Source organism: Ictalurus punctatus, chromosome 29 (genome assembly GCF_001660625.3).
Source record: "Ictalurus punctatus breed USDA103 chromosome 29, Coco_2.0, whole genome shotgun sequence".
In the NCBI taxonomy this organism is placed as follows: domain Eukaryota; kingdom Metazoa; phylum Chordata; class Actinopteri; order Siluriformes; family Ictaluridae; genus Ictalurus; species Ictalurus punctatus.
In genome coordinates this window covers 6,682,972-6,695,186 of record NC_030444.2, presented here as the reverse complement: position 1 = coordinate 6,695,186, position 12,215 = coordinate 6,682,972, and the positions used below count along the sequence as shown (strand labels likewise).

The following is a 12,215-nucleotide window of genomic DNA, read 5'->3' as shown; positions in this document are numbered from 1 at the left end:
AATGACTGACCTTGGAATAGTTATTGGTGCTAGACGGGCTAGTTTTTCATCATTTCAGAAACCCTTGGGATTTACTTGCACGCACACGAGTCTCCAGCTTTTACACAGAATGGGGAAAGAAAAAAAATAAAAATACCATGAACAGCAGTTCTATGGATGAAAATGTCTCGTTAATGAGAGAGATCAGAGAATGATCATCCTAGTTCGAACAGACATGAAGCCTACAGTAACTCACATAAACTAGTCTTTATAAGTAGCATCTCAGAATGCAGAGAATGCCTAACGGGGGGGTGCCTGGGCTTTTTCCAATTGCCCAGTTTCTGGGAGTCTGTGCCTGATAGCCTCATCTTGTTCTTGGCTGATAAGAGTGGAATCTGATGTGGTTGTCTGCTGTTGTGGCCCATCCACCTCAAAGTTTGATGCTGACCACGGTTGTAAAGAGTGCTTATTTGAGTTACTACAAACTTCCTGACAGCTCAAACCACCTCTGACCTCTCTAATCAACAAGGTGTTTTAGCCTCCAGAGCTGCCGCTCACAGGATGTTTTTTATACCATTTTGTGTTAACTCTAGAGACTGCCATGTTTGAAAATCTCATGATAGCAACAGTTTCTGACCTAGAGCTGCACGATTATAGGCATTGTGCTGCCGACACATGACTGGCTAACTGCACAAATGAGCAGGTGTTCCGATTAAAGTGGGTGAGGGGTGTGTGTGTGTGCATGCAAAATCCAACAAGGAAACAGTTGAATTAAAACAATTTATACCAGTTTTAGCAGAACCTTAGAAACATTACACAAATACACCTGTGCTCTCTTTTCAAATATACAAAATCAAAAAACTATAAATATCAATAGTAAAGTAAAATATTCAAGTCTGGTATTTGGTGGGTAAATCAAACTGTCAATGATACCCATGGTAACATTAAATATCAATCAAAACTCCAGAGCAGTATACCTTTGCATTTACAAGATATTACTCAAAGTCAAATGAAAAGAAAAAAGAAAAAAGAAAAAAAAGAAACAGTTGTGCTAAGGTAAAACAATAAAGGACTGAGGACAAATGACTTCCACCAAATACCTCCCCAAAATACAAAATTATGTTTAATCCTATAATTAGAGTACATCATTTTGCAAATGGCAGCACATCGATTTTTTTTTTTTTTTTAAATAGTTTTAAATTGTAGACAATTAAAAAAAGTTTCACATGTTCATTCAGAGGACATTCAAATCCAGCTTAGAAATCCAGCAGTCAAAGCAAAATGTCTGTCCAAAACTGAAACTAATGGACATTAGCCTTCACTTATTTTTAGTCACATTTTCATAATGGTCAAAGCATCTGTATTCAAAGAGTCAAGCTTTCAAGAAATATCTGCAGATGATGCACATCACCTTGCATGCATAGACTTCAAATTCAGAGAAACACAAACACGAATACTTTTGCACCCAAGGATCTTCCTATTCTTTCAATTCACTTAAGGGTTTTGGAATCCAGAAATCACAACCATGTACTGCACAGAGTTCATAAATAGATACAGGACTTATACATGACTGCTCTAGACTCTTCTGCGCCCTCCAGAACAGATATTAGCTAAAGCATCTTCAGAAGACAACAAAGCCTGTTAACTGAACAAACATAATAAAGTCATTATGACAAGCCACTGACCTGATTATTCATAAGTTATAGTTAGTTATATTAAGCTCTAATGAAATTAAATCAAAGATTTCAATGCAGCTGATCATCAGCAAGTAAATGAGATAACGGCACAAACACAATTAAGGCAACAAGTAACAGGTTAAACTGAAAATATAACGAACAATAAATATCACGGTAACAAAATGGAAATTACAGAATGATCAAGTATTCAGAAAATGTTTAATGCTCCTTGAATTACTTTGAAATATTAGAAAACCTAAATAAGGAATACAGAAAGACGTGTTTAAATGCTTAGAAGAAGAAATGAGTATGGTAGGAAACAGAACTCAGATATAGCTTGGGCATAAGGAAACTTTTAAACAAAATGATGCGTGCAGTATAGAGGATTCCATGGTTTAAGGAACAGTCTGTTACTTAAGGCACATTATCAAGGTCACAAAACCAGCTCTAATTGTTGATAGGGTATAGGTTATTATTAATGAGCAATTTCTAAAATCAATCCAGCACACTACATTTTGTTATAATCAACAGAATGACCTTTCTGGGCATACTGTACCTTTGCAACATCAAGTGCACAACACTAATTAGTTGAATAAAGGCTAGTGACAACACTAATGCTAATATAGAAATGTTTACAACAAACCGTGTACATTTGATTGTGAACATTGTGGTGAATTTCTGCATGCAGTTGTTTTCATGGGTCTGCACTAAAGACAACAAGGAGAAAGTCAAACAACTTTTATGCTTCGTAATAATGAAGCTGTGCAATATTCTTCCCAGAAAAGAAACAATTCTCACTTGTGGAAATACCATCACCCATCTGCAACAGCAGTCTATCCATTTCCACCCTTCACTTTGATGTTCGTGTCCGCTTGACTGATGTGATTGAGGTTTCCAAGGCTCTTTTTGTAGAGGTTTTTGGGGATCCAGTTTGTGCAAGTGTGGCTTCCATCTTTCTCTGAGACCTTGTGAGAACCTGGTCTTCTGATAACAGAGGCTGTGTGTCCATAATTTGAAATGGAGACATTAAACTTTCAGGACCTTTATGAAGAGGTGATTTCTTATCACTTTTTGTGTGTTGCGATTTCCCAGTTTTCGCCAGCATTTCTTTTTTACTCATGGTTTTAGGAGCAGTTACACGGTTAGATTTTAATACTCTGGGAAGCACCCTCTCGGAGGAGATTCCACTCTTTTCATTTAAATCTCTTAACCCTCTACCACCTTTTGGGATTTTCTCTTTTGCTGCAGGGGCTTTAGCTTTTTTAGCCAACTGTTTCACTTCCTTGACAATGGCTGATTTTTGTCCTCTCCTTGTGGGCAATTTTTCTTTAGAGACCTTCTTTGTTATGGAATGGCTACTGTCTACCTCTACTACCGACCTCTTTAAATTCTTCAGTGAGTTTTGTTGGACTTGTTTTTTCTCACGCATATTGGAATATTTTCTCAGAATTCTAGCACTTGCTGGATTTTTTGTACTTGCAGCAACCTTGCTGTGGTTCTCATGGGACTGTTTCTGTATCAAACCAGTAGTGCTCTGTGGTTTTGAAGAGATCCGTGTGGCAGCTCTAGGTTCTCGTTTTTCTTTGCCCTTAGAGATAGCCTGGGCTAAAGCTTTAGCAATTAGCCTTTTGTTCTTGGGGTTGCTCTTCACAGGGGATGCAATAGCAAACTTTTTCAGGTGCTTTTTTAAGCGTTCAGCCTGTAGACTTGGGAATACTCCATCAGATGACTCTGGCACAGAAGGCGAGGATTGAAAACCCAATTGCGTTTCAGATGGAAGCCTTGTGTTCACCTTCTTTACAATAACAAGAGATTTTGTTTCCGTTGACTGCAAGAACCAGCGACATATATTGGGAAGGTCAAACGATTTCATAAATAACATTTGCACAGGAGAGAATTTGTGCTGCTCAAATGACCTTGGTTTCCTAATTCTTCGTTTGCTTTTCCATATTTCCTTTAGTCTGTCTGCCTTGTTTTTTGGTTTTGGTGCAGGCTGTCCCTCTTTGTCCATTTGAACCCACCCTTTTTGCATCTTTTCAAATTTGCTATTTAAATCTGAAATCAAATGTTGGTTTGCTTCCCCATTTAAAGCCTCCAAAAACTTGCATGGACTGGGGATTAAAGGACTGGTGGTTGGTAGGTTAAATGAAGTAAATGAATCTGGGATAGAAAAGACTTTCATTTGGTCATTATAAAGTTTATCAGTCTTGATGTTAGCAGTGTTCTTGTTGTGTTCTCCCTTATGGATTAATGAAGGTACAGATGTTTTGGCCATCTTCTGAAGTCTTGGAGAAAGCTTTTTACTCTTGGGAGGTGTTTGTAAACAATCCTGCTTTTCAGCACTAAAAGTATTGCTCCTTCTCAACGACATGCGTCCAGGGCTCTCTGAGACAGTTCCAGCATCTGAACCACATGAATTGCAGCTGGATGACTGTTCTACCATCAGACCACTTCCACTTCTTAGAGGCATGTGTCCAGTGCTTGCTAATTTCTTACTGGTAACACCACTATCCTCACCACTGGATTGTTCAGTGATTGTGCCTGATGTATCCTTGATCACATCAGAGGAACTTTCAATGACATGGCGACTGACTGCACTACTATGTCGGCTTCTCAAAGGCATGCGTGCCACACTGTCTAAATTGCTTGTATTTGGGGAAATGCAGGAATCTTTGCCAACAGTCTGCTCGGCGAAACCACTATTCCTGCTTCTCAAAGGCATTCGTCCAAGCTTCTCTACAGGGACTGCAGTGGGGGAACTGCAAGAATCTCCACCCACAGGCTGATCAACACTAATGCTATTCCTGCTTCTCAAAGGCATTCGTTCAGGGGTGTGTGGAATATTTTTGGTAGGTGAACAGGAGTCACCAACAGAATGCTCACTTTGACTGCTCCGGTTTCTAAAAGGCATTCTTTCAGAAACCCTTATGGATTTCCCAGGGCTGTTCTTTCCAGGAGATTCAGAACTCCCTGGAGGACAGTTCACCTCAATTTCAGGAGCATCATTCATCAAATTACCTTGACCTTTAAGCTCATCATTTGGTGTTGGGAGCTCTTGGACCTTCTGCTTTTTGTCAGACTCCATTTCCTTCACCATCATTAGCTTTTGCTTCTGTCTTGTGCACACTTTGTTACCTATACTGTCAGCCTGCTGCGCACTCTCAGGATTAAAATCCGTGACATCTACGTTATACTGAGCACCCTGACATGGCACGTTTTCTTCAGTATGCTTCGATTTAGAACACATCAAGGACCGTTTGGACTCTAGAATATTTCTTTCATGAATATCTGTCTGCAATTCAGCTGGTTTTGTCTGGTATGACATGTCAGAGACAGCTGTTTGTTCAGATATGCCTTTGGAGACTCCACTTCGCAAACACCTATCTGAAGAGGGGGCATGTTTTGCAACACCCTTTGTTGTAAATTCCTCAACCACTAAATCAGACATCCTCAACTCGACTTTACCTGGATTTGTAGAATCCACTACTTTCATGCTTGCTTCATTTACACATGTCATTTGTAACAATGTGCTGTTATCTGTACATGTCATTACCTGTTTTCTTAAAAATTTAGTCTGTTCTTGGGACTCTGGTAGGAAATCGCACTTCGCAGCATTTTTACTTTTCAAATCACTTCCTACTATGAAATCTTCTGACTCGGATGAATTGTTTTCTATGCTTGAGGAGACTGTATTTAGCAATGTCTCTGTGGCTACATTTTGACCATGGACCTCTGTTTCTACCCCACCCAATACCACACCAGATGAAGACGCATCTATAATTTCTTTTGCTGTAAATTCTATTTTTTCAGTTGTTTCATTTTCCACAGCAGAATTGAGAGTTCTTTCACTACTGTCTGAAATGGCATGTATACCCAGATCCTGCTGCACAAATTGACCACATTCCTCGTCTGCAAGTAAAGAGGGAATTTGTTCTTTTGGCTGAGATTGACCTGTTTGACTAGGTTCTACAATCAAATCCTCACTTGATATTTCAACAACATCTCCAGGTATTTCTGTCACCACTGAGTGATCAGACAGGTTTTTGTTCATCACAGTTTCCATACAATCCCCAGTAAAAGGTACAGTCATAGCAGGTAAACCATCAGGTTTAGAAAGTGCCTGCTTTGGGGCAATTGATGTGGTTAAATCCGGCATAGGAACAGGATAATTCCCACTACCATTCTGAGCAGACTTACAGGCCAATGTTCGCACTGTTTTTATCTCCAAGCAATCCCCAAAACACAGATGTCCTCTTGTGCTTTTTCTAGCATTTTTCCTTGGAAGCATATGGCTCTGTGATTGAAGCTTACATTCAGTAATGGGTTTTCCTACATAGACAATGTCATAATTATTGTCAGGATCATTTACAATGTTACCTATTGAGCCAAGCCTGGGTTGAGAGTAAGAGCCTCTGCAACTTTTCTTGGCCGTTCTTGAGAAATTAGGCGAAAATCCATTTGTGGCCCTTTGAATTGAGCAGGGTTTAACAGAAATGTCATTGCTCCGTACTGGAAGGCATTTAGGGTCAGTGTGTCCTTGATTCGTAGAACATGAAGACAGTGCACCAATATCATGATCAGTGCAATCTGTGTGTGACTGTGTGTCAGAGGCACATGGGCCCTGCTCTAAAGTGCCAGTATTAGGTTGTAGAATGACTGAGCCAACCTCAGACAACTTTTTGGCTTCAAGGTTTCCAAGGTTGTTTTTCAAGATCAGTAGAGTTGGACACTTAGGCTGAATGTTTGTACTCCTAAACTCACCATTATCGTCCTCATTAACTCCGATATCTGTCTGACCAATAACTATTGAAGATCCTTTTTTAATTGATGGCCCATCAGCTTTCAGGGACTGTTCTGCAGGTGAAACTTCATTATTTTTGGAAACATGGGATTCTTGGCCCCCATTCTTGTCTCTTGCTACAGGCAAAGTGTCTTCAGTACCTTGAATCGCTGACTTTTCTTCTGCACAGTCTAAGCTTATTGATTTTTCTGGGACTGCTGGGGTGGACACTTGCACTTCACTGGAGGAAGCCACAGCGTTTACTTCAGTTTGCAAGAATCCAAATGCGTCAGCAATCTGCCGTTGGTGATGCGAACATAGCTTAGCCATAAACTGCTCTAATGTGGACAATGACTGCAGATCTCTTGCTTTAGCAAAACCTGAATCCGAATCTTGCCTGAATGGAAAACAAAAACAAATATAATCTTACAGAAACAGCAATCACACAGATTGAGATACTGTGTTACAAATACAAAATTACTCTTAAAATTGTGTTGGAGGTCTGCTTAAAAAAATAAAAAATAAAATAATTCTGTGGCCTCTTTCTTGGGCACTGTAGATCACAGTCATACATGGCTAGTGCCATTTGAAAAGCTATACAAGAGCTCTTTTTGACGATTATGGTTGTGTAACTACACAACCATCAGGTGCAGGCTGACCATGAAAGAATGCAATCATGTGACCAACATGCTCTCTCTACATTTTAACTCTATGGGTTACACAGATTGGGACATCTGGTGTTCAAACTGTGTAGTACTGTACATTAGACGCATAATTTATAAAATGCTGATTCCCAGAAGGTGAATCGCGCATTTTTTACAAATTTTGCATCGCAAATTTTACATCAGGATACATCGTTACACACCACTATTATTTGCTCGTGGCAAAACAGAACATTTAGGAGAAGCATTTTTTAAAACCACGGTAGTCTCTCCTGATTCAAGATAAAGAGGAAGCTACTTTTTCAAAGGAGGGAGTGTGTGTATTTTATGACAAACAGCCTGCTTTATTAAGCAGAATGTTTAATGTATTGCTCGATACTCAAGATAAAATTTAGGGCCTCATATCAAACAAGACAATACTTCATAAGTTATGTGTTTAGTGGGGCCGTAATGATATGAAGCTTAAGACGACAAATACAATGTTTACACACTAACCTTTTAATAACTGGTATTGTCAAATTCACATGAGGGCTTCTGAGGAGCATGCTGTCTGGATTATGACTCTTCTTGATTGAAAGATCCAGAGCACCATCTGAAAAAAGTCACACACACAAATGCTGGGACAATATTATATGAACAAAGACCATTACCTAACTATTTGTTTTTACTGCAAAGGTACCAACATCTCTAACAAGAAAAAGCAGCAAGTGCAAAAAACAACAAAAAAAAAACAATTGTATCACTATTTATGTGCATTTTGTTCCCCAGTGAGAGCGTAAGAACAGAAAAAAGTAGCAATACAAAAGTCTAGAGTGACTGCTACTTAAAAATGACTAGCTCATTTTTTATTTTATTTTTTTGCAAAAGAGATGACTGCTCCTCCCACTTATTTTCTTTTGATTCTCAGGACTGAGGTTCAGGAATTCACAGGTCAAAGTTCACCTAGATTAAGCTGGCATGATACAAAAAGTAACCTTGAATTGATATTACACCAAAACACGCAAATTCAACAACTAAACCACAGGTGTTGGTAACTCTGTTTACCAGCACATACAGCAGAGATATCATACCTTGATCACTGATTTCTGGTCTGACCTTCTTCACTGAAAGGTCCAGAGGTGCATCTTGGTCATCCATGAGGAGCTTACTGAGGACAGGGTTCTGTGTTGAAGCAGCAACCGTAGGTGTAACAACAGCAATGAGTGATCTGCTAGAGTGAGTTTTCACCAGGCTTTGGTCCATTCCATTGTGCTGAGGCGAGTCCTGAGAGTTGTTATTTGAGGTATAATGCACCATTAAGCGATTGATCATTTGTTGCATGGTATCACAAGCCACCACAGGGATGTGAGGATCTGGAATCCTTGGTGTGTATTCTATGGGATACAAAAGAAGATTTTGCTATACTTGTGATTTCCTCCCCCCCATGTTTAATGAAAAATATATAAACTCACCATCCACTTTAATAGGAACACCTGTGCCCCTGCTAATTTATGCACTAATCCAATCACATTGCAGCAGCACAAGACAAAGTCATGAAATCATATTCATGGTTTGAGTATTTCAGAAACTGCTCATCTCATGGGATTTTCACACAACAGTATCTAGAGTTTTTATATAGAATGGTGCAACAAACAAAATCACTCAGTGACAGTTCGGGGGGGGGGGGGGGGGGGGGGGGTTGGGGCAGGAAGCTGCTCATATAATCAATCACTCTTTATAACCAGTGAGCAGAAAAGCATCTCAACATGCACAAAACATCAAACATTGAGGTAGATGGGCTACAACAGCAGAAGACCACATCAGGTTCCACTACTGTCAGCCAATAACAAGAATCTGAGGCCATCATGGGCACAGACTCAGACACTTGAAAACTGGAAAAAGACCAGCTGATTTTTTTCTTCGTCTAATCTAAACTGTCCAGTTTCGAGGAGTCTGCGCCAATGATCGCTTCACATTCCTGTTCTTGGCGGACAGGAGTGAAACTTGATGTGCTCTTCTGCTGTTGTAGCCCATCCACTTCAAGGTTCGATGTTTTGTGCATGCTGAGATGCTTTTCTGCTTATCACGGTTGTAAAGAGTGATTATACAAGTTACTATAATCCTTCCTTGCAGCTCAAACTTCCTTTGACATTTTCCTTTGACCGCTCTTGACAAGGCATTTCCATTTACACAACTGTTGCTCACACCATGTTTCTTGTTTTTCGCACTACCCAATGTAAACTCTACAGCCTGTTTGTGAAAATCCAAGGAGATCAGCAGTTTTCCAAAAACCAGCCCATCTGGCACTAACAAAAATGCTACAATTAAAGTCACACCATCACTTTGTCCACAATCTGATGTTTGATGTGAACATTAACTGAAGCTCTTAAGCTGTATCTGCATGATTATGTCTTACTGGACAACTGCTTATATGAACAGATGTACAGGAGTTCTTATAAAAGTGGATGTTGAGTGTATATTTTAAACAGTGGGGGGAAAAAATTAAACTAGCACAAGGAGCATTTTTTCCCAACACAATGTTTTTGTTTAAAACACAAACAAAATTTACATACAATTGTGTTCCTGTGATGTACTACGTTTAAATGCCCGTATGTAGTCCATATGACTGGACACTAGGGATGTCACGAGAACCAATACTTCGGTACCAACATTCTTAAAACATGACGGTACGGTTTGTAACGAAAGTACAGGGGTTGCGATTATTCCAGACCTGAAGGAGGCAGCAAATATGCACAAGTGGTGAAGAAGAGGAACGCCTACAAGCACACGGGAAAAACTACAGAAGTTTAGCTTAGCTTAGCTTAACAAGTTTAGCTCCACCCCGACTCGTTGAGAGGAAAGCTAGTATCGGTTTCCGGTGTGTAACTGATGCTATAGTTCATTTCAAACAAAGCGAGGAAACACCTGGAATTCGGTGAAGCACCTGAAAGACGGTCCTATATTATATTTGTTTAAGGCAGCTGGCATTGTGGCCATGAAACCAGCTAACTTTATGCTCCATGTAATGTTTGCGCTAACCTGTTATTTGTTAAAGATGCTAATGCATTGCAATGTTTTAAACTACCTCCGAATGGGCCACCATGCATCGCCATTCAGCCCGTGTCCTGTCAGCAAACTGTAGCCCAATGTCACGGATAATTATTCAAATGTTCATGCTTTTAATAAATCGTTTTGGCCTGCCACCATATCAGTGAATTTAACTAATGCTTGCATTCAGAATATAAGGTGTGTGTACGTGTGCGCGCACGTTTAGGAGTGCACCTCCGGAGACTCATTGTCAGTGTTTGATAACTAAATTTTTCTCTCTCTCCCTGCCTGATGAGGATGTTCTCCAGGAGATTTTTTTTTTTTGTTTTTAAATAAATACACACCGTGGTATCGACTTTGGTATCGGTACCGACTACTATATTTTTAGTATCGTGACATCCCTACTGGAAACTAAGGTGTACATACCTTTCCTGTGCAAGACTGCATTGAGGAATTCTTCTACTTGCCACTCAAGTCTGCTGAGATTACAATGATCCTTGCCAAGTAAAGGTTTGCCTCCACTTTCCACAATTTTGTTATTGAGCGCAATTACATGTTCCTGTTGGTTAAAAAGGACACAAAACATTTAATATAAAACTTCAACAGATAAGCATTCCTTAATTTCGTCTCATCATTACAGCTCATCTAGTTATAAACCACAGCTTTAAGTCTCTCAAAACCCAAAAAAAAAAAAAAAAAAAAAAATTAATGGATTTGACTATTCAGTTTGTAATGAGAAAAGATGCCCATAATAACTGAACAGCTTAATAATGAAAGGAAGAAACAAAGAAACAAAAAAGAAACTACCTTCACTTTCTCTCGTCTTAAGCAGCAGAAAAGACAATTTTCATCAAATGACCAATTTGACACACTTGGAGGCTTATAATCTGTGGATCCAAAAAGAAAAGTAAAAATTATAGATGCTAGGAATGGAAATGGTTTTTTTATACAGGTTATAATCTTATTGTAATAACCCAGTTTGACAAAATGAAACAATATGATTTTTCACCATTATGACTCAATGTAACAATAAAGGGTTATCCTGTTCTGAAAACCAAAACCACCAAGACCAAATCCACATCTCTCACTATTTAAAGTCTCTACCCTGATGTGACACCACCACTAATCTAAGATGCAAAAAGCACACAAATCCTGAAACCACATTCATCTGTCAGCCAGTGCCAGGGGGAATGACTGAACATGCTGAAATGGATAAAACAGTAAAAGTGAAATGCAGATAAAGTAAAATATTCAAATATAAAATAAATTTTCATGTATTTTACTGACATTTTTAAAATGGGGTTTTCAATTTTTAAACTCCCTCTGTAATCAATATTTGTATTTTGATATAGTTAAATTAGATAGTCTATTGAGAATGTCAGTCATTTTGGGGATTCCATAGATGTGAATGTTCACATAAATAAAATAATAAATCTGGATCAGATTTAGGTAGCTGGTTTTACACATTAGTGGTGCAGATTCTGAAGCGTGCTCCTTATTGTTCCAGTGCCCAATTACAAGTCAGTGACCCCCCTGAACCCAGCATGCATTAGTCACTGCCAAGCAGTTACAAGTTTTCAACAACAGATGACTAATACAACATGATGAAATGTAAATCAAATCAAATGTGACTTTTGTCCCAATTCATGGACACAGCAGATGAATCAGTCAGTGTACTATAATAGCAAAAATAAAAATATACAAATTTAATTCTAAAAAGCAAAACAGAAATAAGCTATTTATTTATTATACACACTTGCTACAAACTAGAGAGCATGACAGGTTAATGCCTCTAAGAAATCAACCTTCAAACAGTTGTATTCCACCTCAAATCTGCTGCTGTTTGAGACCTTGATTAACTAAAATCAAATTGGAACTGAACTCTGCAGGAAGGTGTATCCAGCAACTTCTTTGTGACCGTTCATACTGGTGGTTCAATTTAAACCTTTTCTTCCAAGTAACAACGGCAGCCCAGTTCAGACATGGTATAAATGGTTAAAATCCGATGCATCAACACTGACCACATTTCATCAGAAGCATTGAAGGCCCAATGTGCAACCTAACATCACATCAAAACTTAAACTAGCCAAT

General features: G+C 38.9%; 1 protein-coding gene across 7 annotated transcripts in view; it reads right to left on the bottom strand.

Moving 5' to 3' along the window:
• Positions 1-745: 745 nt before the first annotated feature.
• Positions 746-12,215, bottom strand: part of wu:fc17b08 (microtubule-associated protein futsch) — a 28,406-nt gene continuing 16,936 nt past the window's right edge. For 6 of the 7 annotated variants that reach the window (XM_017461633.3, XM_017461636.3, XM_017461634.3 and 3 more), the window contains 5 exons: positions 10,932-11,011; positions 10,551-10,683; positions 8,168-8,470; positions 7,593-7,689; positions 746-6,832 (listed from right to left, as the gene is read on the bottom strand). In XM_017461633.3, coding sequence (XP_017317122.1) covers positions 2,506-6,832; positions 7,593-7,689; positions 8,168-8,470; positions 10,551-10,683; positions 10,932-11,011 — 4,940 coding nt within the window. In that variant the 3' untranslated portion in view covers positions 746-2,505. The remainder of the gene's footprint in view (positions 6,833-7,592; positions 7,690-8,167; positions 8,471-10,550; positions 10,684-10,931; positions 11,012-12,215) is intronic. The other variant, XM_017461638.3, reaches the window with a different exon arrangement.